Source organism: Sesamum indicum, linkage group LG1, assembly GCF_026168435.1.
Source record: "Sesamum indicum cultivar Baizhima isolate 11 linkage group LG1, ASM2616843v1, whole genome shotgun sequence".
Lineage (NCBI taxonomy): Eukaryota > Viridiplantae > Streptophyta > Magnoliopsida > Lamiales > Pedaliaceae > Sesamum > Sesamum indicum.
In genome coordinates, this window is record NC_142657.1 from 988,208 (window position 1) to 1,015,235 (window position 27,028).

At 35.2% G+C, this 27,028-nt stretch overlaps 7 protein-coding genes across 10 annotated transcripts; 4 read left to right on the forward strand and 3 right to left on the reverse strand.

The window, feature by feature from the left end:
• Positions 1–895: 895 nt before the first annotated feature.
• LOC105163504 (zinc finger (CCCH-type) family protein / D111/G-patch domain-containing protein) lies at positions 896–4,843 on the reverse strand. 3 transcript variants are annotated; one of them, XM_011082065.3, is made up of 5 exons: positions 4,574–4,843; positions 3,428–3,736; positions 2,547–2,607; positions 2,017–2,174; positions 896–1,944 (listed from the first exon to the last, which is right to left on the reverse strand). In XM_011082065.3, exons 1-5 carry the CDS (start codon positions 4,700–4,702, stop codon positions 1,186–1,188), a joined length of 1,416 nt encoding a protein of 471 aa, XP_011080367.1. In that variant the 5' UTR covers positions 4,703–4,843; the 3' UTR covers positions 896–1,185. The 3 variants fall into 3 exon arrangements, with proteins under 3 accessions (XP_011080367.1, XP_011080294.1, XP_011080213.1); XM_011081992.3 differs by having other exon boundaries at positions 896–1,020; positions 1,172–2,174; XM_011081911.3 differs by having other exon boundaries at positions 896–2,174.
• Positions 4,844–7,720: 2,877 nt separating this feature from the next.
• On the reverse strand, positions 7,721–10,391 carry LOC105163702 (DnaJ/Hsp40 cysteine-rich domain superfamily protein). The gene is made up of 3 exons (XM_011082178.3): positions 9,974–10,391; positions 8,455–8,604; positions 7,721–8,080 (listed from the first exon to the last, which is right to left on the reverse strand). The coding sequence occupies exons 1-3, from the start codon at positions 10,154–10,156 to the stop codon at positions 8,003–8,005; spliced, it is 411 nt and encodes a 136-aa protein (XP_011080480.1). The 5' UTR covers positions 10,157–10,391; the 3' UTR covers positions 7,721–8,002.
• Positions 10,392–11,367: 976 nt separating this feature from the next.
• On the forward strand, positions 11,368–14,293 carry LOC105163791 (ER membrane protein complex subunit-like protein). Its single transcript, XM_011082302.3, has 6 exons — positions 11,368–11,716; positions 11,806–11,862; positions 12,566–12,719; positions 13,331–13,428; positions 13,524–13,589; positions 13,895–14,293. The coding sequence occupies exons 1-6, from the start codon at positions 11,588–11,590 to the stop codon at positions 13,931–13,933; spliced, it is 543 nt and encodes a 180-aa protein (XP_011080604.1). The 5' UTR covers positions 11,368–11,587; the 3' UTR covers positions 13,934–14,293.
• A 1,045-nt stretch (positions 14,294–15,338) lies between these two features.
• MAPR2 (membrane-associated progesterone binding protein 2) lies at positions 15,339–15,928 on the forward strand. The gene has a single exon (XM_011082421.3). The coding sequence runs from the start codon at positions 15,419–15,421 to the stop codon at positions 15,722–15,724; it is 306 nt and encodes a 101-aa protein (XP_011080723.1). The 5' UTR covers positions 15,339–15,418; the 3' UTR covers positions 15,725–15,928.
• Positions 15,929–18,419: 2,491 nt separating this feature from the next.
• Positions 18,420–19,803, forward strand: LOC105155952 (F-box protein At5g49610). The gene is made up of 2 exons (XM_011071945.3): positions 18,420–18,915; positions 19,009–19,803. The coding sequence occupies exons 1-2, from the start codon at positions 18,425–18,427 to the stop codon at positions 19,613–19,615; spliced, it is 1,098 nt and encodes a 365-aa protein (XP_011070247.1). The 5' UTR covers positions 18,420–18,424; the 3' UTR covers positions 19,616–19,803.
• Positions 19,804–20,709: 906 nt separating this feature from the next.
• Positions 20,710–23,755, forward strand: UBP22 (ubiquitin-specific protease 22). Its single transcript, XM_011082527.3, has 3 exons — positions 20,710–21,856; positions 22,175–22,290; positions 22,553–23,755. The coding sequence occupies exons 1-3, from the start codon at positions 21,078–21,080 to the stop codon at positions 23,326–23,328; spliced, it is 1,671 nt and encodes a 556-aa protein (XP_011080829.3). The 5' UTR covers positions 20,710–21,077; the 3' UTR covers positions 23,329–23,755.
• A 245-nt stretch (positions 23,756–24,000) lies between these two features.
• Positions 24,001–26,503, reverse strand: LOC105164042 (mediator of RNA polymerase II transcription subunit). 2 transcript variants are annotated; one of them, XM_011082629.3, is made up of 4 exons: positions 25,912–26,503; positions 25,411–25,509; positions 24,445–24,589; positions 24,001–24,362 (listed from the first exon to the last, which is right to left on the reverse strand). In XM_011082629.3, the coding sequence occupies exons 1-3, from the start codon at positions 26,365–26,367 to the stop codon at positions 24,491–24,493; spliced, it is 654 nt and encodes a 217-aa protein (XP_011080931.1). In that variant the 5' UTR covers positions 26,368–26,503; the 3' UTR covers positions 24,001–24,362; positions 24,445–24,490. The 2 variants fall into 2 exon arrangements, with proteins under 2 accessions (XP_011080931.1, XP_020549690.1); XM_020694031.2 differs by lacking the exon at positions 25,411–25,509.
• Positions 26,504–27,028: the final 525 nt, after the last annotated feature.

Sequence of the window (27,028 nt, forward strand, 5' to 3'; positions counted from 1 at the left end):
TCAGTAGACAAGAATTATTGATATTCCACACCCACTTATAAGCAGCATAATTGTAGGACAGTAGTGGTTGACTAATGGAAGACTTGGAGCAATTCCTCACATTTCTTCCCATTTCCATTTCCACCAACTTAAGTTTAGTAATGTAGTTTGTGTCGGTGAGTATAGGTTTCATCAGTATTGCGTCTATTTGTCAAATACACTCTTTATTATTACCAACAAAAATTGAACAATAGGAAGAGTGAAAAGAGGAAAAGAAGGGATTAGCTCTTGCTGAGTCGCCCTTCATATTATTATTTCTCATATAAAATAAGACTAACACTCACATAATGTGAGACAAAAAGCCGCATGTCCAGTTGAAGTCGAACTCGTTAGAACCTATTTTTTCCACAAGAATCTTAGTGAATACTATAATTTTATTCAACATAATTGTCTTTTGGGGCAAATTAGCTGTACTATCTACTCAATAATTGAAGGGTGGAATACCCTTTTAATAGTTGGACTTGGATGGTATCCCACAATTACTCATATTAATCATCAACAAGTGAGTTTTATTACACACACACACAGATAACATATGTATATGATGAGTGTGTTTGGAATCTTGGTAGGGTGTAGGACCGATTCCTTTGTTGGTGTAAGAAACGCTGGATTCACAAAATTAAAATAGAATTGTGCCTTTCTTGTAGCCCACATTGCCTATGCATTGCTCACCTGTGCTTTGCTGTTGTTAAAGATAGGCCCAGCACCGTCACCTCCATGTCACATCTGCTGCATATTGCATCACCTGTTTCATTTCATACCACATATCCTGTAAAAGGGGGTGTGATAAAATTCTCAAGTCATTCGGCATTAAAAGCACTGGGTGCAGCATGTAATACAATGGTGAGCGCATCTCTGCTCGACTGATAACCCTGCCGTAGCAATAATTTCCATTGTAAGAAACTTAAGAAACATAGTAGCAAGAACATCATCAGCTGGGGACAAATCAATTCAAGTTGTATTTTCATTCGTGTCCTGGTCCTGATAAATAAGAAGGCAAAACAAGCATGTTAGCTATTCTAAAGAAGGTAATATTGAGAACAAGCTCGCCATTCGTATTGGGTGACTCATAATAAATATGGGCAGAACAAACAATTATCTGCTGATCTAACTATACAGCATATGCTTTCACCTCATTTAACACCTTCAAAATTTGAGCCATTTCTTCTCTTTCTCTTTTCTAGCAACTGCATTTGATGTGGATGCATGAGCCTCCTCAGCATCAGCCAGTGCTTTTCGAGTTTCATTGAGCTTCCTAAGAGCAGCCTCGTATACCACCTTCTCTTTCCTGTTCCGGTTCGCCATTTCTTCCAGTTTTTCCATTTGCAACTTCAAGTTCTTTATCTCGTCTTCATAAGCAAGCAGAGCTCGCCTGTCCTCTTTCTTTGCCTCCCCATTTGCCTTACTCTGCTGCTTTTTTGTCGAGCTGCTGTTTAGGATTTGTCCGTGCATAGCAAGCTGGGTGTTAATCAGAGAGAAAACATCTTTTGATTCCTCTTCCTCTTCAGCAGCCCTAGCTGCTGCTGCTAACTTCTTATCACGTTTCCTCTTGCCACCCCTAGTACGTTTCTTTAACCGAGCCTCCTTATTTTCTTCCTTTTCAAGAGTTTTGACAGCATGATCAAGAGATTGCTTTGGTGGAAGAACCCTCACAGAAATAGGGTCCAGCATTCCCTGTCCAGATGCACCCAAACCCATTCCTTCACGGTAACCCATATTTGCCATCATCTTGGAAGCAATACCTCGCGTGTGGTTCTCCCACTTGGCAAAAATGGCAGTTTCTGTCTGGACGCCTCTCTGCAAGGTTGTGCTTTCTAAAAATCCCAACCCTTGCGGGCTGTCATTTTCATAGTCGCTAGAATCAGATTCCTCATAGCTCATGTCAGACTCTTCTTCATCACTCATCTGGGCATATTCAGACAAAGTAATAGCTTCAGTTCCCAGCTTTGCTGAATTTCCATCATCTCGAAAAACTACCTCACAGATTCTGAGTTCCTCATCCCATGATTCTAGCTCAGCTTCCCGCCAGATGCCAGACTTAGAGTCCGAGCAGGCCCAGATACTGGAACCCACCAGTGATTGCTCCCATGTCGTAGGAATATACTTCTTCAACGAAGATAGTGGGATGTCAATTCCTGAAAACAATAGAGAATTGACAGAACTTAGTATGTAACTATTTCTATGCAGGCAATTAAACCTTGAAAACAGGAACATTGGGATGAGAAAAACAACTATGGGCATAAATGTATTTGATTGACCACATGGAGATGGTTGAAGAGAAAGGTGAAGTCATTTATCGTGTCTCTGAAAGCCTAAATATTTAGATGGGTTAAAGTCTCAAAATAGACAAATTTATTCGTTGCTCTCCGAGCAGCTGCGATAACACCAAGAAGATGCCCCATTATCTCACATGATGCATCAATACAACAAGAGAGACACGAATATGAGGATCTAGAGAAACCATCTCAAAGGTCTATTTTCCAAAATCGTTATGCTTGGAAACATACCATGTGATAAGCGGCAATTACTACCAAACCGACAACGTTGCTGTTGAAAGAACTTGCACATCTGCACTAGGTTGGTCTAGCATTAGTGAGAGTATCTTACTAAAACCAGCTTACATGTAAAAATCAAAGAGACGGAAGATTAAACACACCAAGCCATAAGGATACTGGGATGCACAAGTTGCTTCTGAGGTTCATAGCTAAAACAGAAAAAAGGTATATAGCTAACTAAGTATTTGGAGCGCCATTGCAGTTGCTGCAATTCTAATAGGTAGCACAGGGACTAGAATAGTTGGAAAATCAGTTTCTTGATTCAGTCGCAACTATCATAGGGACAATATATTCCCAGAAGTTTTGAAGTTCAATTGTCAATATTTCAAAATTATCTGACCAACCACAATTAAGATATCAGTTTAAGATCTACATGTACCGAGAGAGAAAGAGTTGATATATAGTTTAAACACAGTTAGGAAGCTGACTGGGAATTCACCAAAGAACCACACTAGATTAGCTTGTCCTGGTAACTCAACAAGTCTTGAACTGCATCATCAAATAGCAAACTAGTTTCAAGAGATCGATATCAAACACTGGAATATTAACAGAAATACACATTTCTCACCAACATTGCTACATCACCTACCTACAGTGGAACTATTTTCCCTGGTCAAAGATATACCACATATTTCACCCAAAATTACCAAAGAAGAAATATAAAACTTATCTCCTCCCAGAATCAGTTGTAGATCATCTAGCATGACAACAAGATGGAAATAGAAAGAGAAAAACGCAGAATAGACTTGCATCGATTAAAAGATGGACTGCAGGTGCAGAAAGAAACGAGGAAGAGTAATGAAATGAAGAAGAGTAAGAAGTAATTAACCCACCAACATGCTTTCAGATGTTGGAGTAAGGAAAGATATCTTTGCAGATTCAGAACCTTCCAACCCAACAATGAGGCCATTATACCACCGTCCATCAGTATGACGGAATCTACATTTTGATCCAACAGAGTAACTTTCATCCACCAGCAGTTTAGCTTCAACATCTGTTGGATCCAGAGGCTCCACCTTGACATCATCAGAACTCAGTGAAGCTTGCAGAACAGAGTCAGCCTCTCGTAGCAACCTTGCTCTTTTCAGCTGAAAAAGCCCCTCCTCAGCATCTTTGATGGCCTGAACAAGCTCGACATGAACCTACACAGCACATAACATACATCATGTTGAAGGAGATATTGAAGCATAAAAATGATAATCAGCACTGTAAAATAGTCTTATTTTTTGGAGAAAGCAGCATGCCTCTCAGAAAAATTCCGTGACTAAAAAGAGTTACATTTTTTGTTAATTCACATTGCCAAATTAGATTTATGTAAGCAAAATGCGTTTTCAGCTTTAGGTGGCTTCCTATCTTCTCACAGTAGAAACCGAGTATTTATTATAAAATTAGTAAATATTATTCGCATATTATTTATATCACACTGAAGCAGCCAAAGTAAATTTTTAGAAAGATGCTCGTCACTTCTCAACAATAACCTTATAAATGACTGGATACTGCACATATACACTGTATGGGGGAACAATAAATTCTAGGTTTTATAATTATAAAAAGCGGATTGCATCACCATGTAAGCAATGGTAAAATGTCAAAGGAAATACTTAAGCTTCAAAGATCAATAATGAATTTTCCACAAAATCCTAATCACTACTCTACATGAACCGAGAATCAGAAACATTTACAAAAGTCAGGGTGTTGCACGGTTATAGTGATTAAAATCACGAATTGAGCTGCATCAAAATATACCAATGTCACCACAAACAAAGTAAGCGCAATAATTTAGGCTTCACCTAGAGTTCCCCTTTAGCAAAGATTAGAAATTAATAAACAACCCAATCAAATTGAAGAATTGAGACTCCCACACAAATGTCTGATGGTCAAATTCGTTAATAAATCATCAAAAATACCCATAAAAAATTAAATCAACAAACTCACAATGAAGAGACAACCATATGCATGTATAGTTTAACGTGACGTACAGAAAGAAGTTCGGGGTTGGAGGGGTCGGAGGAGAGGGCATCCAAGACGGCTGCGAGAGATTCCTTCTGTTCGTTAAGCTGGAAGTGGAGCTGCTCTTCCACAACCCTCTCTTCGTCTTCATCCGCCATAGCCACAACTAACCACTGTGTGTGTATGTGTGAGAGAAGAGGCGAGCGCGAGAGAAAGAACTAGAAGCGTTTTTTTTGGGGTTAGATGTGCAGAAGTTTCGCGATTTTACGCCTCGACCCGCTTCATCTCTTTCTTTTCAGACATGTTCAATAAATTGTTAGTTTATAAAATTAGGTGGGCTGTTTTGTTTTTAAGATTATTGTCTCGTTAAAATTTATTAAATTTGTTGATATCAATAAAAATAATAATAAAAATTTATATTTATTTAAATTAATTTATTACATGTTAAACAAATCTCCCTTAACAAAAATATTCATATTGCTTAGTTATATGTCAATTGCGATAAATATAAATTTTCATTCAATTTGTTTGCCGATATGAGTGAATATTGTCTAACAGAGTGATTTAATTATTAAATAGAGAAAATGTCAGGGTACGAGACGTAATTTTTTAAATCATAGAAAATTTACATGTAATTATATTAAATCTCATATGAGGACAATGTAATTATTCCAAATAGATTACAACTACCTCTGCGGAGGTTTGACATAATTACAAATACTTCTTCGTTGTTTAAGAATTACAAATATCCCCCGATTTAAATGTTCGTCTAACAACAAGCCCATTTCGTTATCGCTCCGAAAGATTCTCATCCAATTTTTGTAGTAAACTAACCAAAATATATTTTTGAATTATAAATTATAATTTTAAATACTATTTAGAATTTTTTAAAATATTTTTCTAGACTAATATTCTCTAAAGATTATTCATTCTACCAACCCTCAAACTTTTTTTAAAAAAAAATCAATAAGAGTAAAGTAGTAATATCTACTTCACCGTTTAGAGGTTACATAATTATTTTTCGTTTGGAAGAGTATTTGTAATTTTTTAGGCGACGAAGAAATATGATTATTTTGAACCTTAATTCATTAGACACATTTATAACATTTGCAAAAAGTAAATAATATCTAGATAATTAAATCTAATTGTGTCCATGTAATTTGTGGGATCCGAACAACTATACGTGTTACTACAATTACAAAAAGTGTTAAATGCACTTTTCACCACTAAACTATGAATTATTGCATTTATACCTCTAAATTATAAAACGTAGCAAAATAGCTCCTCATGATATACACTATTTTTTTATGACAAAAATGCACTTAATTATTTACACACCTCTAAAATATATCTATTACTATCATTCTCCTAAATATAATTTGAATTAATATAAATTTTTTTATTTAAAATAAACACTACCCCAGATGTATAATTTTTATACTGAGTATAGTTACTGTATAAACTCCATAAATTTACAATGTTTATATTTTTTATACAACTGGTAAAAAATTACATAATTTTTGTTGTGTTGTTATATATATCGATCTTTTTTAAAACATAAATTATCAATACAAATTTAATTTAGAATATTACACCAAATATATATATTGTAAAATATGAAAATCTATAATATAAATATATAATATTCTAATTTTCTTAAGTGATACATTTTTATTATGTGGACATGTAATTGAATAAAAATTTATAAGTTATATAACATACTCTTTTCTATAATATTATATGCATTATGTATTGACATATATTTATATGTAATTTTTAACATAATTTATTTATTTTGTAAAATATATTTGCATATATCGAGCTTATAAATATTTTTGTTGTTCCAAAATTTATAAAAAATTATAAATTATAAATATTATTTTAAATATAAAATATGTGTAAAATTTTAAATCACTAAAAATAGTTTGGGGGAGATATTTTAATAAAATATATTTTAGAAAGTAGCATAAAAAACGTATATAGGTAAGTAAGAAGGACATTTTTATTTTATAAATGCCAAATTATTTTGTCAGGGGTGTATTTATTACCTTTTCATACTTTAGGGAATGGGTCAAAATACATAATTTTGGGAGTGCAAAGTGTATTTAATCCCCTTACAAAAATATCCTCAAAATATTGAGAAATTCCTAAATAAATTAATATGTGTACGTTCTTTTATTCGGATCGTGTTCAGAGCTCTTTTTGCTATATATAAAATATAAATAGATCTTTGATATCACTAAGAGTATGTTTGGTTGGGGAGAAAATTCAGAGTATAAAAAAAATGAAAGTAAAAAAGAATGTATAAGATAGTTAATATTTTGATTAGACAAAAAGACGTAGAAAAAGTAAAACTCGTTATATATAAAACTCAGTCGGAATCCAATTTTGTTGCCATCCAAAATTAAACGAAAAAGTGAAATATAAAACCAAAAGATAAAAAAACGTATTCTGTTGTCTATATATGTATACATTTAAATTTTCATCAATTATTTTTTTCTTTCCGCTGATAACACCGCACATAATAGCTAAAGAAAAGATAACAAATCATTGAAAAGCTACTGCACCGAAATCAACGATAAATATTTTTGTTCTTGTTTGATAAATATTTTTACTAATAAAGTTTTTAAATTTTCATATACTAAAATTATATTAGTATAATATTAATTAATTTAATTTTTAATTATAAAGAGAAAAATTATTTAATAAAATAATAAAAAAAATAATTCTTTTATTTCAATCTATTTTTCTCATACCAAACAAATAAAAATATTTGATATTTATTCATCTTCCAATCATACTAAACAATTTGAAAAAAAACTATTATCTTTTCAATTCCCCTCCTCTTCCATAACAAACAATTTGAAGAAAAACTATTATCTTTTCACTTTCCCTCCTCTTTGATTTTCTTTTTTCTGTCGTTTGAACCAAACCAACTCCATATTTATGTTAAATACTAATATGAATAATCCGACCAACATAAAGTGGGTATTAATTTAGATACAACATAAGAAACCCCATAGTCAAACAATGACCTAACACCACAGAGTCCAGTGTTACAAGGTCAGTCGATACCAAGAAACTTAAATCAAAGATCGGTGATGAGTTCGAATTCCCCCCCCCCCCCCCGGGGGGGGGGGGGAAAGAAATGGAAATAACTGCATTTTTACAGCCTCTCATGGAATCTGTGGTCACTCTCTGCTCCTGCTTGAAAACAATTAAGTATTTTGTTCCAAATTAATGAAAGAAATTACGAAACTGTAGTTCCTTTACAGTAATAACAGGCAAAACGCAAATAATGGTTATACTGCCTGTATACATATAAGGCGTGTATATTGCTAGCACGACCACTTTTGTGACGATCAAAAACCGATTCCAAAATTGAGAACATGGAATTCAGCTTCAAAAGAGCAACTTGGATAGGCCTGTTAAGTTGCGTAATCAGAACTTTGATGCTCCTACTTGGGAACGGGAGGCTCTCCCAGCCACTTTGCACGATAACCGGTTCCCTTGCAGTCTGAACAGCATGCAGAACCCTAAAAGAGTCCAGAGAAGCTTATATGACACGCTACAACTTGATATTGAGACAGTAGGTTTCATAATAATATCACCAAATGTATAATTTTCGGAGACGCCCCTAAGGTTGAGGCATATTATAAAGAAACAAATCAAATGTAAAAAGCCACACTAATATCCTTACATGCATGTTTTACATTACAGATTCCCTCCAGCCCTCTGATTGTCAAGGAGGAATTTGTAATACAGAACATGACAGGGGCATCGGTGTTTTCAAAATCATGGTGTTCTTGTATAATATGATGCCTAAACTTCAAGGGTTGCTAGTATAATGATCACAAGTCAAAATAATGTATGCCGTAAAGGTCTATCAATATCCTCAATGGTAGTTTACCTTTCCTGCACAAATAACACAAGTAGTGTTTCTGGAAGGGACTTGGCACAACATGTTATCACCAAGAATGAAGAAACCAGTTCCGGTGCACCATTTGCATTCAACGTGCCCCTTTGAGTCGCATGACGAACAAGCAACAGGACTTGGTTGCTGCATTTGTACGGAAATAATTGATGTCAAACGAAGAAAGCAGTCTTCCACACAGTCATGCCCACAGTTTATATGGGAATAATCATAGTGACCCCTGAGAGGTACTAGATGGGAATAATCATAGTGACCCACAGACCTCCTTGAATTTCGGAATTACATCGACCTCAGGGGTGCTAGATGTAATTTTTTTAAGTCTGACCAGGTCTGATTGTAATCAGAACAAAACTCACTGTAATTTTTCCTTTTATATATTATGGGCAAAGTATGATGCATCAAGAGTTTCCATAAGAGCTGAAAGTTGTAAACAAAAGATGCTCCTGCAAACATGTGGCTTAGTCAAGAATGCTGCAGTGTCTTTGGAGAAACACAGTTTAACTATATATTCAGATGAATACGCCAACACATCCAAATCTATTACTGAATTTCTTGGAGAAACACCATATGAGGTATCATCTAAAAGCTTCAGGAAAGATGTTTAACAGTTTTTAGTTCAGCTGGCTAACAATAGATCTCCATGAAGCCGAGAAACAAAAAGATGCAAATCTAAGCAATAAAGCTAAGAAACTCCTCCTAATTCAATAACATGTCTATGCAAAACCAGTGGACTTTGCTATATATTCATATCCTAGGTCAAGGATTTCCTTTCCCCGTATTCTGCATGATTATCATGTTCTTTACACCAATGTCATTCTCTGTTAGAACATTTGGATTCACAACTGAGCATGGATTCAAACAAATTCCTAATATTCAACGATTCAAAATCTTGCCTCAACCTTATCATAACTCCGATGATTTCATATAGTCTTTACTTAAACAAATGCATATACCCTCTTCACTGCACTAGAAACCAAAGACAACACCATAAATGAGAAACTTGGGAATCGTAGCAACACAGCACCAAACAAGCAACAATCAAATGTTTAAACAAAGACAACCGAAAACCACATAAAGCAAATGAAGCGAGCAAATCCACATGTCAAGGCCCTATCAATCATGATACAAAACCATTCAAGGCAAATGAACTATGGTAATTCCACATCCATAGGATGTGACTCAACAGCAAAACTCCAAAATTCATATTCAACTACCAAAACTAATAGTTAACCACAAATCCCTTACCAAATCATCACAATATGGATATGAAATACTCGACAATCAAAAAATCCCCATTATTAGCCACCAAGAACTAGGATGAAGAATGAACTTCTCCAACACCCCCATTGCGCAATTCGAAGAAACCCCTTCAATTTTCATTTCCTTTAATCAAAACGAAAGAAATTAACCACAAACTCAATCCTTACTAAAACCACTACAATCTCTCCAACACTAAACCTGAAACTCATCGAATAATTAGCATAGAAAAATGTACCTGAGAAATCAACCACGCACGCTCCATGCGGTGGACGAAATTCGAGCTCCCATGAGACTCCACCGTCGAAGCCCTTACACCAGCCCTCTTCGGCCTCATCAATTCCATCCTTTTCGGCGATATCACAAATTTCACCGGATTTAAGTTAACAGGTCTACGACAAAAACAACAACTACTCGACATATCCTAGTTTCTTTCCTTAAATCTTTTCCAGACTCAACGAACTCCACAGAGAAGAAGGGTTCCTGATTTTTCAATGGAACACGATGTAATAAGAACAAGAAGAGATATTTCTATAGACTTTTGGCTCGTTACAACTATATTTTTTGCGGGAATTTCGTAGTTTGTGTAGTAATTATGACAAATTATTGTGGCGCAAACTGTTCTGCTGAAACTTCCGTCGCGTTTACGGGGAAGAAGAGAAGATAAACAAGTCTGACGCTGACCTGACCGTCGCGGGCCTGCTCGCAATCTGGCCCTTTTGGGCCCTTCCAAGTGGATTGGGCTACAATGAATAGATTAGGCTGGATGAGAGTTGTAGTTCAATGCATAAGATTTTGATCTATTCTCAGGAATAATTCAATGATTCGGACATAAAACTTTTCTTTAATACATTATATGAATGATAGATCAATTAAAAAGATAAACTTAAATTTTCAAGATTTACGAAACTTGAGTGTTTTGCCGGAAGGGATAATTTTAGTTTTGGTAGGACGGGAGCCGATAAGAAAAGAATTTATCGATTGAACCTTTTTCACAACATCGATTTTTGTTAATAAAATCAGTTTAAAGACAAACATGAAGCGTTTATGAAATAAGATTTCGCTCTCTGAAAAAATGATAACAAATTTTTTAAGAAAAAGTATATTATATTTTTTGTTCTATAACTTTAACTTATTAGTACTTTTAGTCTTGTAACTTACTCTATTTACACGTTTAGTTCTTTTTATAACGAATTTGTTGTGAACATCTGACATTTGGTCATTTTTTTGGCAATTTTAGTCCTGTATTTAAAATTTTGATTTTAACGACTCATATTTAAAGGACAAGAAATAATATTAGATTTATTGAAATATGAAGGGAACGAAATTATCAACACATAATTAAATTTGTCAAAAAAAAACTAATATGAGATGTTTGAGATTAAATTCATAAAAAAAATTAAATATATAAATAAAATAAATTACAAGCCCAATAAATATTAATGACCTAAAACTACGTGATAAAAAATATAATTTTGATTGAAAAAAATAATGCCAAACACTCCGACTGTTTGGTTGTTTGTCAAAGTGATTTTTCCTTTTTTCCCCCTTTTCCTGAAAGAGGAATTTCTGAAATTATATATATATTAAAGAAAGAAATATGAAATTAAAATCTAGAAAAATAAATAAAAATAATTGGATGTTCGGATAGGTAAATTTGGTAAGATTTGGAAAAATGGATTTGAGTTTTGAAAGGTTGCGAAAGGGAATATAAGGAGACTTCGATTCAGAATCCAAAAGATCTCTTGTACCGCAGCCGGCATTAACTTCAAAATCCACAGCACAGAAACACGCAAGAACACCCCTGATTGTGTGAAATTTTCTGGATTTTTATTTATTTCTAGAAGAAGATATGGACAAGGGCAAAGCAGTGATGGGCTCGGGCCGCCGATGGGCAGTCGAGTTCACGGATAATTCAACGTCGCATTCGTCGCGGGATATTCCTGATCCGCCGGGATTCACTCGCGCGTCTCAAGAACAGGTATGTGTGAGCGTCAGGGGATTTTATTGATGGGTTCTTTTTCCTTTTTCTTTTTTTTTTCGGATTTGAGTTGCTTTTGTGAGTGGCAGGATGATTCAGCTCTGAGTAAACAGAAGAAGGACGCTGAAGCGAATTGGAAAGCCCAGGTAAAATTTTATTTAAAGCAATTATTTGATTTGATTGTGTTTGGGAGGATGTGTGATGCGTTCTAGATTATGGATAGGTTCTGACGAATCTGATTATACTCTGAGGAGGGTGTATGATGCGTTCTAATCTATATATTAATCACATACAATAATTGAATCATTGTTAATCTGGGCTTCGCTTAATTGATTCTCTAACATTCAGTTTCTTTTTCTGTGTTTTAACTTTCTCACTGATGCAAGGAAGGTAATTAATAACTCATGCTTTCGTCGATAGATTTTTTCCCAAAAAATAAGATCTCCAGTTTAGATTCTGAAGGAATGTCATTTCCCAAGTACTGTAATTTTATGAAGTTCAAATACTAGGAATTCTTTCAGTGGTTTTCTTGGGGAATTTTGGAAGAGAAAGGATGACCTGTCTTTGTCTGTTGTGTTTTGTTGATAGCTAATTCGTCTACTGTAGTTCGGTTATTTAATGGGGTATTCTTACTTTCGCGGATTGTTCTGGTGGTTGGTGGAGCAATTTCAGCTTATCTGCTGTGTCATATGAATGTAGCATCATATCTTTCTCTCCTCATTCAGTCCTGCTTATTTCTTGGGTGATGGATAGTTTTATTTTTGGCCCGCCTCTTCTGTTCGTACTTAATTATTGAATCTTGTATGGTGTTATGTCCATGGTAATGGGATAATTAATTGGTATGAACAGAAAGCTTGGGAAGTTGCACAAGCACCTTTTAAGAACTTGTTCATGATGGCCTTCATGATGTGGATGGCTGGAAGCACGGTTCATCTATTTAGTATCGGTATAACGTTTTCAGCTCTTCTGCAGCCCGTTAATGCACTTCGAGGGGTTGGGAAAGGTGAGAATCACTTTGACCCATGTTCTTTGTGATTGGCTATTTTCATTTTAGTTTGATGAAATTAATTACTCAATTTCCTATTGCCAGTTGCGGAGCCTTTCTTTAATTGATCTATACCAGCCATTATTTTTAGCTCTTTTGGTTCTTAATTGGACTTGAAATGTAGCTCATCTTACAACACTACAATGTGGAAGTACAGTTTTTTACTCTTCAGGTTATGCATCATATTCAATTACGATTTATATGTACGCGCTGGAAATAGTATTGCTTAAGTCATGTTTTGGCAGGGATGTGACATGGCATGTGTATGATTTGTCTGCTTGTCCTGATACATTTTTTTGGTTGGTCAAGTGTGTTTCTTATGTATGTGTCACCACGTCTTGGCTGCTTCCAAGATATATGCTTGTCAACTCATAGTTAGCTCATTGGATCTTGTTGCGCTGTCTGCTTGTTTTTTCAGGTGCTATGTCAGAACAGATTTTATTTAGGTCCCATTTCCTTGAATTTAGTAAATGTTTTGCCCGAATTCTGGAGTTATGTTAGTATGTAGGAAGTTTCCACATTATTTCAAGAGTTTTTATTTTACTAAAAACCATAACTCTGATTTGCAGTTTTCGAGCCTTACAAGGACAACAAAGTGGATCTCCTAGCACCTAAATTAGTCTTCATCGCCCTTAATTTGGTAGGCTTAGGACTCGGCATCTGGAAGGTTGGTCTTTGACGTCTCTGGGCATAGTTGTAATTCCTCACGTAGGATCATGAAGCATTTGTAAAGTCTCACCATTTACTATTTATTGTTGACAGCTTAATACTCTGGGCCTGCTTCCAACTCATGTATCAGACTGGGTTTCATCCTTGCCTCCACCACAGGTTTGATATCACACTAAACATCATGGTCCCAACATTTCACCTATTCGTGTAGTGTGTACAAAGATGCAGTCTCGTAAAACGAATCAATTTGATGTTGATAAATTCAATTTCTGTTCTTTCATATGCCATAAAAAAATTGAAACAAGAATCAAGTTCATAAGTGTTAGGTCAAATATCAGGCTTTTCTTGAAATGATGCAACATGTATCATTGAAACTGCACGACATTTGAATTCCCTACTTTCTTCGTTTTTGAATATCCTCTTTCTTATTGCTCCATGTACTTACGCACTTTTTCCATGTATAGGAGGTCGAGTACTCTGGTGGAGGCATTCCACTTCACTAGATTTGCCTCCAGTCCAAGGAAACCTTGACAAATTCAGTGGATTGAACGGAATGAGGGTTTTGAAATCCAAACGCCGCTGCTGTTATTCAAGACTAGAAACCATAGTATTTGCTGTTTGTTCTTGCTGCTATTTTTTTTCTCTTCTAATCTGCTTTCTTGAATTCCATATGCCCCAAAACAGAAGAAGCTTTTGGTTTATGAGGGTAGGACATGCAAGTCTATATGTTTGAGTCTGACGTCCCAAAATCTACATGTAACATTATTATGAATAATTTGCCAACTTCTTTGAGTAGCATGAATTTGTTAGAGTGGAGCTGATTTGCCCCTGAGCTCACATATATCATTGTAAGCTTGCTTGTATTTGTACTGTTCTTCATTGTAAGATTTTCTTTCTCTTTTATGGTTTAGGAAAGTAGCAAGAAATCATTGTTATGGGATCTTTTTTAAAACATAAAATTACTAATTGTTAAGTAGAAAAAATTTCAATATCAAACTATGTGTTTGGGAACAGAGGATGTTTGGATGAGTTTATAAGCTTTTTATAATATGTTTGAAAGCTTATAAGACATTGTGTTTGATTAGTTTTTAGACAAAGAGCTTACAAGGTCTTAGGAGTTTATTAGCTCTTACTAGAAAAATAGAAGTTGTTGGTTTATTTTTAAAAGTTTAATAATTTTTTTAAATTAATTATAATTTGTCATGACTAGAATTTTATATATTTTCAAAAAACTTCACGAATTTATTTATAATATAAGATCAAACATTTTACGGGCTTGAGTAGGGCAAAATCAAGTCCTAACCATTAATACTCATATTTTATAATATATATGAGGTTATAAGATATTTTAAATAAATTTAGACAAATACACTCATATTGATGACTAATCACTATCTACAAAAAATTATATTTACCTAAGAACTTTGAGGTTTTTATAATTTACATAAGAATTTTGGGATTTATTTAATTTATTTTCAATCTTTAGAAATATTAAAAAATATAAATTATGAAACATTAGTATAATAAAAATATAAAACAATTCATAAATCTTACATTAAAGACCAAAAACACTATTCGAGATTTGGTGGTTATAAGCTTCTCAAAATCGATATTATTTATTAAGTGTAGGTATTAGGGTAATTAATTAATATGAATTAGATAAGCATTTTCAAATTAAAAAATAATAAAATATATTTAAAAATATCTAATTACTCAAATTTGATACATTTATAATTGATTTAAACTCGATTAAATTAAAAATCAAATTAAAGCTAAACACAATATTTTAAATTTGTTAATAATAATTTAAATAAATTCGAACAATGATTTGATTGTCAATTCGCATTATTATCTGTAATAAAGTTAAATAATAATAATAATAAAAAAGAATTTATGGTCCACGAGCGGCTCAAAAGAAATATCCAATTTTCAATCTCTTCTCCGACATTTGCACTCAATTTCTCTCGAATCCAGTTCCAAGAGTAGCAATGGAGCTCACTCCCCAGCAGCTGAAAGCCCACGACGGCACAGATCCCTCAAAGCCCATTTACGTAGCCATCAGAGGCCGTATCTACGACGTCACCTCCGGCAAGTCCTTCTACGGCCCCGGCGGATCTTATTGCGTCTTCGCAGGCAAGGATGCTAGCCGCGCCCTAGCCAAGATGAGCAAGGAGGAGAGCGACGTCGTTCCTAACCTTGATGGCCTCACCGAGAAAGAGATCGGCGTCCTTGACGACTGGGAAAAGAAGTTCCAGGCTAAGTACCCGATCGTCGGCACTGTAACTAGTGATTAGAGAGTTGAAGAAGATAAGATACCCTAAGTGACTGCTTATAGATTGATTGATGATTCAATCAAATCGATCAGTTTGTGGGAGCAGTCACAAGTGTTCCGTTATGTGCGGTTCTGTTGTTGTGTGTTGTGTGTATGTGGATTTGTATTGACTTATGGAATTTGCATATACTTTGTGTTTATTAATAATAAATTTGTGGTTGGTGAAGATTTCAGTTGTTCTTGGATGTGTATGTGTAAAATTTTGTGATTGATTGATTGATGGATGTGTTTGGGTTTTATGATTGGGGCAACACATGCTAATGTGTGGGCAAGGGTATTTGTTCTATTGAATAGAACTCTTCACATATTGCATAAAATTTGAGGGACTAATTCACTGATTGGAAGGGACTGCTTTGGTTTAATGTTATGGTTGGATGAAGATGGATTGTTTTGGGCATTTTAGTGGAACTGTGAATAAATCTTCAGGTTTCATTAGTTGAATCCTGCTGCTCCCGGATCAAGAACAGCATAGGCACCAGTGTTTTGTGTGCATTATTTACATATGCGCTTGACTGTTTTCTCAATGCTTTTTTCTGCTTGATTCTTTATATTTCTCTGTTTTCTCAATGTGCCTAATGCCGTGATAAAGTTGAAATTTTGAGTTTCTTTAGGAGATTGTAGTCCTTCAATCATCTGTTGCGTTCTGTTTCAGATAACTTGATGATGAGAGATGGGATGCTCAATTCAACTCTAGTCTGTTGAAGAACTTGAATTGGTTTGAGTAATGGCTCTGAAAGGTTTCTTGACTCTAATGTGGGGCAATGTTCTTGATGAAGTTAATGTTTGCTTGGTGATGCATGGACGACACTTGTAGTTTCCGAGTGGAAGCCTGTTAGAAGTATGTTTAACCGGTGTACAATGTTTAGCGTATCGTTGCATTATCAAGAGTTTGATCTTGAGACTTATTTCTACAATCATTGATCTCATTTTTGTTGATGTTCCTTCTATTTCATACCCCCATATCTGATTTCTGTCCTTATCAAGAGTTTGATCTGCATTGAGACATAATTTCTACAATCATTGATCTCATTTTTGTTGATGTTCCTTCTATTTCATACCCCCATATCTGATTTCTGTCCTTATCAAGAGTTTGATCTGCATTGAGACTCAATCTCTACAATCATTGATCTCATTTTTGTTGATGTTCCTTCTATTTCATACCCCCATATCTGATTTCTGTCATACTCCCGAGTTAGTCACTCTTAGCAACTTGGAACTCTGAACTAAAAACTTTCTTTCATAATCTCTTATATATGTGCAGCCCTCTCTCTTCATTCTTCCAGTGTTTCCCAACCCTGTTTTCTTCATCATGTTTCTCCTCTTCGTTTTCATCTTTCTCCATTGCTGAAACCCAAAAAAAAAAAAAAACACACTTTTGTGAGAATTTAGGATATTATTAATCAGAGTATAATTGTTGTAATAGTTATTATATTGCTATCCGATATGAATTGTTGCAATCAATTTATTTCAATTAATAATAGTTCATCACTCTTATTTCAAAAAAAAAAAAAAAAACTAAAAAATTATAACTTTCCAAAACATACTTTCCTGATCAGATGTTTTTGTAAATGGCTCAAGAAATTTGTTTCAAAAACCTACTAATTGTTTGCGACTCTTATAAAACAGTAAAATAATTCTAATATATGATTATTTAAAATAAAATAAATATTAAGGTAAATATGCACGTGCCAATAAATTTATATATTAAACATTATATATATAATTCTCTTTTTATAATTATTCCCTTCAATTTCTATTACTAACTTTTAATTGGAAAATTCTTTATCAAGCACTTAAAGTTTAATTATATATATGTGTAAGCTATACAATATATATATATATATATATATATATACGTATCTAATATTGATTCATGATACAAGATTGGGAGATTTGGGATAGCAGAGCGAATAACAATTTTGACGATGCATGTTAACATGGGGCCGCAAATGTTACCATTTATTGCTCTAATTGCGAATATAAATTAGCTACGACTTTACAATGTTTAATAATTATACATATCAAATATTATATTAATCATGATAAAATTTTAATTATTAATTTTGTTTGGTAGTGGCTAATAGTATTAATTTATTACGATTTTAAAATTATCGTGATTTATGATATAATGAAAATTTAATTATTTTTCCAATAAATTTATATTTAAAATTTTATTGACACGTGATATGCTATAATTACACATATACATACATGATCAAGTAGTCATTAATTACCTTATATATTTTGAATGTATACATGTCAATGTCAAATCATAATTAGGATTAATTTCCTTCTTGGAAGTCCTTTCCTAACTCAAACTTCCTATATATATTTTACTTTTCTTTTACTTGAACTTCAAGTCTCATTCTACTACAAATACATACATAACCAAGTAGTCATGTAATTGCCTTATATATTTTCAATGTATACATGTCAATATCAAATCATAATTAGGTTTAAATTTCCTTCTTGGAAGTCCTTTCCTAACTCAAACTTTCCATATATATTTTACTTTTCTCGTACTTGAACTTCAAGTCTCATTCTATTACAAATACATACCCGAGCCCTATATAAACTCCCTAATACTTCTTTTATCCTAACTTCACACATCTTTCTCTCTCTCTCCTTATTCCATTCTTGCAAAAACTTAGGAATTGCAGACATGGACTCTCAAGAATATACTCTTTCCGACGACATAGTATTCGACGTTCTAACCCAGTTGAAATCGTTGGAAACCTTAGACACATGCAAATTAGTTTGCAAGGGATGGGAAGAGATGATCTACGAGTCGACTTTCATGCCTCTGTTCTGTCGTAGATCAAGAATGTTGGCAGGTTTCTTCATCCAGGACATAATAGAACATAAGTTCTTCTCCATGTTTGCAACCATTGATGGCACCACCTCGCCCGATGTTTCCATTGCAAGATTCCCTGATGACATGAAGATCCTGGCATCATGCAATCATGGGATCTTGTGTTGTGTGAAACGAAGCGGAAAGAACTACCGTTACTACGTCTGCAAGCCCACTACTCAACAATGGCAGTCTTTGCCTAATCCAAAACTTCGTTACGAAACTGTTTCTATAGCCGTGATGGTTTTGGGATTGGATCCTTTTCGATACAAAATTGTCAGGTTATCGCGACGTGCTGAAGAGTAAGCAACCACTCTCTTTCTTGTCTTTCTAATCGAATATTGAACTACGTGAATCTTGTGTTTTTTTATAACTTTTTTTCTTTTTCTCTATAGGTTGTTTAAGGAGTACTACACATACAGATGTGAGATATTTGATTCAAAAGTTTGGAGATGGACAGAAGTAGAAGGCATAACGGTTCGATACACGGAGTTAATAATCGACTCTGTCACTGTCAATAACGTTGTATACTGGCTAACGAACGAAGATAACGTAATCGCCTTCCATGAAGCCAACAAGCTCCTCTACAAGTTGTCTCTACCGGAAAAAGTAATGCAGAAGAGTGATCTCTATGAGTGCAAGCGGCTGGTGGAGTACAAAGGGAGGCTTGGCCTCACTTTCTTGACGAAAGAGGGAAAGATGGCGCTATGGCCGATGCGAGACCGCCGGACGAATGGGATGATGGAATGGATCAGGGAGGAGAAGGAGGTGATCGTGATCGACACTGAAAATCTTCAGAAGTATGTGCAGTATCCTTCTCTTGTTGGATTCTACAATGCTGGAATTGCATTTTTGAAGGGGTTTCAAGAAGTGGTGTTCTATAAATTTGGGGAGCGTGATAGTTTGAGCAGGGTGGAGTTGGACCATAAACTGAGAGATGCACGTGATGTTTTCCAGTTCAGGTCTGATTTGGAACCTGTAAGACTTGAAAGAGTTTCTTAGTGCATGAATGATGTTGCAATAAAATTAGACACCAAGATTGAGAAAATTAAGATTAGGAATATTTTGGATAATGCAACTAACAGATCCAGCAATACAGTAATATAGTAATCAGACGTTGTATGTTTGGTTACCATGACTACGAATGTTTGTTCCTTATTTTACGTGGATATATTATGAATCAATATTAATTGACTTGTGGCACTTGATTTAATATGAATTTGAGATTAAATACAACATATACTCGTATGTAAAAAAACTTTCCTAAATACAAAAAAAGATATTATAACTCTTTGAATTTTAAAAAAAAGCAACTTTAAAACCAAAGACAATGAGCTTTTCTTTTTAAAAAAATTAAAGGATCGAGTTGGATTGATTACTAGAAAAAAAATATTTTTCAATGGGGAAATACAATTAATATATATGAATTGGACTTAATAGATTGAATAATGTGTCCAAGAATGCTGATGAAATAAGTATTGTTTAAGAATTCAATTTTTTATCGAAGTAGTTATAATGTATTAAATTTAATTTTTAAAATTAGAAAAAAAAAAGAGGATAATATTAGTTGGAATGAAGGTGTTGGAATGCTCGGGAAGGTTTACTTATTTATTTTAGGGACAATTGCATATACGTCCCTAGCTTATAGTGTATTTATAAAAATTACTGTTATTTTTTAAAAAACTATACATATATATGTACAAAATATTAATAATATTTATATAAATTATCTATACTTTCTAAAAATTAAACATAAATTCTCAAAAATATTAATTTTACTACAGAGATCATCGTTTTTTTTGTTATTGTCCGATGTTTTTATAATTATATAAAAATAATAATTTTTATAATTATATATGACCTAAATCAGCATATGTAAATACAATTATTTCTTTATTTTGTTTAACTCTCATAATTTATGGGTTTGAAAAAAAGAAACTAAAAAAAAAGAGACAGAAGAAGACTCTCAAGTCTCATCTATTTTTTTCCTTTTTTGTTTAGATAAATTAATAATTCATTCATAGAGTGGAAAGATGGACGGTTGTGATTTGTCCACCAAAGTAGGGAAAAAATGTTATGTCCCACATTAGAAAGTGTGAGTCGGTCTTTGCTGAGCAAGAAAGCCAAAGCGCCTCCTCCAGTCCTCTTCCTCCTCCTCCTTTCTTCTGCCACTGAGGCTTTGTTCCCTTTTGTTTTGTTTTTCTGTTATTTATGAATTAAAAAAGAAAGTTCAGATTTATGTAATTTTCAACTGATTTCAACAGTACCTTATAGATCAACACGATTTTTTTGATCTTGGTGTTGATTGATTTCGCCATTCTTTTTATTTGTTTGTTTTTGATTACTGATAAATCTTTCTAATCATTTTGATCATATTTGTTTTCTTTTAATAATTTTTTGGGAATCCTATCCAGTTTTAGTAAGTTCCCTTTCTGATTACTAAAGATTGAATTTTATTATTAATATGTTTGCAAGAAATTGTCCTTACACAACCCCTAAGCCATGCAAGCACCTTGTGGATTTCAAGCTGAAACACGGCTTAAAGGGCTATAATTTGATCCAAGATTTATTGAAATTCAGCCCGTATGGCAGAACAATGATTGATAAGTCCAAATCAGAGATGCCCAGATGCAGTTTTTGCTCTGGGTACCATGGTAGATTCTTTATGTGTTTGATCTGTTCCTCGGTTACGTGCTGCACAACTCCGGAATCAAATCATGCCCTTTTGCATAGTGAATCTTATGGTGGTCATGAGATTTGTGTGGACATGGAAAGGGCTGAGCTTTATTGCTGTGTGTGCTGCGATCAGGTGTATGATCCTGAATTTGATAAGGCCGTCGTGTGTAAACACATGATGGGCTTGCCAAGAAATGGAAATGGGCTTGTGGAGGGTGGTGATTTAAGGTTGAGCAAGAGGAAAAGATTGGATTTTGGAGCTGATTTGGACTCAAAAAGTGTGAAAAGATTGGTTTTGAGGAGGAAACAGAGGTCCAAATCGTGTTTTCCGTTGGGATTGAGGGGCCTAAATAATCTTGGCAATACTTGTTTCATGAATTCTGTGTTGCAAGCATTGCTTCATGCGCCTCCGTTAAGGAATTACTTTCTCAATGATAGGCATAAGAACGAGAGCTGCAGAAAAGGCTCTGCCGATCGATTGTGTTTACCTTGTGACATTGATGTTATTTATTCTGCTGTTTTTTCTGGCGAACGGACGCCCTACAGTCCTGCTAAGTTTCTTTACAGGTTTGTTAGTGTCCTATGGAATTTGTTTCTTACGATCTAGCTTTTCTTGGTTGTTAGGCATTTGTTGTTTGTCTTACCATGGGATGGATCTATTGGGGATGTCTCTGTCTGTGAGTTTTGAACACTCTGTTTGTTATGCCATGGATCAATGTAGAACGTCTGTGTGTGTGGGTTTGGAACTAAAAGAAGATTCCACGCAGCCTGTAGATAGGAGGCCAAATATCGATTAGCATATAGATAACTGCATGTGGCCGCTTTCTAAATTGATTTATCTATTACATTGATCGCTTTCATTGACGTTGCCTTCTCCATTTTCAGCTGGTGGCAGCATTCAGAAAATCTTGCAAGTTATGAGCAGCAAGATGCACACGAGTTCTTCATTTCAATGCTCGACAGGATCCATGAGAAACTGGGGAAAGCTAGTCTGGGAAAAGGTAACTGACCGCTAAGATTTGTTGTTGCTTCTTTAAAATTGTCAAGTTGTTATTGAGGTGTGATGTGAAGATATTAGATGGTTTTGTTCCATTAATCTTTCTCGGGGAAAAATGGTGTTCTTGCTTGAGTTCTGAATTGTCACATTGAATTAAAATCATGATATTTATGCATCATTTTGTACACTTCCTAAGACTGGAAGGATAGATTTGGTCATTGACCAATTCTGTTTCACTGATCGACAAAGCATTTATGTTTGCACAGAAAATGGAGATTGCCAGTGTATTGCTCATAGGGTTTTCTCAGGCCTATTGAGATCAGATGTCACATGTACATCCTGTGGGTTCACATCGTCAACTTATGATCCATGTGTGGACATATCCCTCGACTTAAACAATAGCTCATTCGCAACTGATTTCACCAGTAAGCCAAGCAAGATAAACGAGACCTCAGTGGCATCGTCTCTCGTAGGCTGCTTGGACCTCTTCACGAGACCAGAGAAGTTGGGATCAGACCAGAAACTCTACTGTGAAAACTGTAGGGAAAAGCAGGATGCACTGAAGCAAATGTCTCTCAATAAGCTCCCACTGGTTTTATGCTTGCATATAAAACGATTCGAGCACTCTCCAATTCGGAAAATGTCAAGAAAAATTGACCGCCATTTGCAGTTTCCATTCTCCTTGGACATGAGGCCATATTTATCCTCTTCGATAGTCAGAAAAAGATTTGGAAATAGAATCTTTTCCTTTGAGGGCGAGGAAACAGATGTGTCTACTGAGTTTGAGGTTTTTGCTGTGGTTACTCATTCAGGGATGTTGGAATCTGGCCATTATGTAACTTACTTACGTCTGAGAAACCAGTGGTATAAATGCGACGATGCTTGGATTACTGAAGTTGATGAAGAGGTGGTTAGAGCCTCACAATGCTACTTGATATTCTATGTGCAAAAAGTGTTCTACCACAAAGGGAGCGACGATCTTGGCTGCCAGCCGCTTTCGCCACTAGCAGACCCTTTCATCCCAATAGCCGGCTGTTGCTAGGTTATGATTCCATGTAAGAGCACTCAGTTGAAGATAACCGCTTCAATGATTATTGAGTCTGAATCTTGCAGCAAAGGGGGTTTCATCACACCCCAAGCCACTTGAATGATCCGGGAGGGAATTCCTTGTAGAAGGAAAGGACGATCGAATGAAATTTATAGGAAACAGGTGGTCAAAAGTGGTTGTTTGCAAAAAGCATTTTGAAGACAATGGTTTGTTCTTTCTGATATCCGGGTTTCCTATCACTATCTTGCTGACACTTGCAGCTAATGTACAGATATTGGTGTTTAACATATGACCAGATATTCTTTCCATGTTTTGATCTTTTGACAACATTTGGTTTTGGACAAAACATAAGTAGCAACCAAAATCTTCTGTTTGTGTTTAAAGTATGACAATGAGAAAGCATCTTCGAGTTTCCTTTTAACACTGGGTTTGCTACTCTACAATGTCAATTGCCAGACTGTATGATTTCTTTGGTATCATCATGAATGTTTTCTGATTAATGTAATCTCTGAAGTGGGTCTTTACATAGACAAAGTACTATCATAACTCGGATTTGGATTCCTGTTCATCATGAGTACAGACTAGGCGACTTAATAAATAATATATTACCTCTGTTCAAAGAAAATGTACAGGAGCTGAGTTCTTAATCTATTGCACATCCAATGATTCAGTTCAAAATAACATTACATACCTTGTTTCTGCCTCATCCAACTTTTAAGATCTCCTCGTAAGGAATGTTCTTCCAACACAAATCAATAAATAAGTATCGAATTTTTTCAGTAACTGTCCGATCACCATACAACCTGGATCAAATGAGGAAAGGAAAAACTAACAACACGTGAAACATCGGTCAAGAGACAAATTCCTTGACAAAAGGTTACAAGTGATGTTGCTCGTGATGTTTCCTTATCCAATCGAAGGTCACTTGTATAAACGGCCAGATGAAACACTAATCCACATAGAAGTCAAATACTCATTGTATGCTCCATCTGCTTCAGCAACCATCAAAGAGTTCCACTCTTGACTCCCTAGGACATGAAAAATGGAAAGATCAATTGTCAGACACTGGTGAATTTGGAAAAGAAACAACAGTTATTCTGTGTTCCATACCTTGTGCACATCTCTCTTCGCTTGATTAATAAACACCTAATTACCCTCATGCTGCACAAGGACTTTGCCAAGTAGAGATATCAGCTAGAAGATTACGAAGCTGATCCATCAGAATCTTGAGATATTTGTTCTTGACTGCAAGTTCCTAAGAATTCATATCCCAAGGCTAATGAGTGAATATTATTTACAGATAAACTAATTAGTCTACATAATAGAGGAACAAAACATATTATGACATGACAATTAAACTAAGAAACAAGGAAGTTGTAGCTTGTTCTGTCATTATGCTTCTACACTCAGATAGCAAACCCACCACCCCTGTCCGCCAAGAGAAAGGATATATATATGTGTAAATGAGAACCACAAATAAGGCAGCCAGTTCCAATGCATGCAAAATAATTAATTGGAACATTCAGCAACTGAAGAAGTTGACGTCAGCAGTTTTTGCCTTGGGCTTACAGCCTTAGTCTTCATCTTATGAATACACATCTCCATGCATACTTGTGTTTAAGAAAGATTCTACTCCAGCCATTCAAACATGGAGTCAACCTTTAAAGCATGCATAATAGATTTACATCTTCAATTATAGGACATGCCCAATGAACACCTTAAGATTGGAGAGACTTCTGGACTGGACGGAGAGCTACATGATAATTATTTGTCATTGCCTACCAAGGTCAGCCTCCATGTGCTAAATGGTATCAAATAAATGTATCTTATGTGACAGCATTTAAATTTTGGGGGACTGAAGGTGGCAGATGATAATATGCACATAAATATATCTTTCCACATTAATCCCCCTGGCTACTTTAATTCTACTTTAATTCACAGTAGCAGCTAAGAGGCTCTGGTGATAGCTCATGTATAATCCAAATATTCCAACAGACAGATGCATTTCACTAGAAGGGAAAAAACCAACAAGCTAGACACTTCAAATATTCACACTGCGAGACTAAGTAATGGTACCTTTCTTAAGATAGAGGCCTTCTCTTCAAGCTTCTCTATTTCTATTTGATCAGCTGGAGATAGTGAAGTACTTGTTGGAACTCCTTCTGATAGCTTAACCTAATTTAGTTGAAAGTACTATCATTTGCAATAAACCAACGAAATACAACAGAATGAATTTTGCTACATTTGCACATACTGCAAAATCAAGAAAAGATCCAAATTGTGAACTTTAGCACCCAGCACATTCTGGCTCTAGTTACCCAACACAAGATTGTCGTCGTCTTCTGTACATGACACTACACAAGCTAACTCTAAGCTCCATTTTCTGTACAGGGGCTATCAGCAAAATGCAGAAAACACAGCTTGATTGAGCCCGAATCTTACGCATACCACCCATTCATCCAAATTTTACCAAAAGAAATCCAAATTACTAATATCTAATGCAAAATTAGAGTAGAAAGCACAACGTACAACTCACAGAGACGCTAAAAAATTCTCTTAATGACCAACCAAACATACCTTCTGGGAATTCGAAATTGCGATGAGGACAGACCGTAATGACGCAACGGAGGACTTATACTGCAGTCTAGCTTCGTCAAGCGCCCCGCCACCGATATCAAAGCTATTATGATGCTGAGGATGAGAATGAGACGCAGAAGCGGAGGAAGACGCAGAAGATGAGTCCGACAATACGTCGGTGTTGGAATGGTGCCCGTTACTCATACTGGTGGTCCCACCACCACTAGTGGTGTTAGGAGGACCCGAGGCCGAGACGGCGGCGGAAGTGGCGGAGGAGGTCGTGGACCAAAGGTTGGGGTTGCAGAGCTCGTCGTTCATCGCGGAGAGGATGAGGAAGGCGGATTCGACTGTTTCCTCGAGGTGTTTTTGGCCTTCAATGGCGAGTTCTTGTGTGGTCTTGGTGGTGTAATTGCTGGAGGTGGGAGAGGAACTCATCGTTGAAGGCTTCTCTTCCATTACGAGATGTGGAGGAGGAGAAGAACGCCGCCGACGGAGAACGGTGGTGACTCTAGTGAGAAGAGGGACAATTGAGAACGCGAATGTTGACTATAGTCGCACTTTGGTTACTATGCCCAGCAAGCGCACCTGCGACTTTCTTGCTCGCTTATACATCAATGTGTACCCCATCCCCATGATAAGTTTGCCAAAATTGCAAAACAAATCCCACAATTTAAAGTTATTATAATCTTGACCTCACACTTTATAAAATTTTCAATTTAACCTTATATCCTGATAAAAGTTGTCACAGAGGTCAAGACCTTGCACAAAAAGCCCCAACACTAGACTGTTAGTTCTGGAGGGGGCCTTTTGCAATATTTTTGGCCTTTTGTGAAACTTTTAACATAAGATGGAGCTGATTTAAAATTTTCGTAAAATGTGGCATTAAATTTGAAATAACCCTAAATTTTTGGACTAATTTGTAATTTTGTCCATAAGTTTAAAGAATACTGCTTTTGACTCAAATCTTGAATTTAGCGGATTTGGATCTGACCCAAACCCATCTTCCATTTTCAATATTGTCCCTATTTGTACATCCACATAAAATAAGTAACAAACACAATTTTACTAAAATTCCAAGTCATGGTAACCAAACATACAACGTCTAATAACTATACTA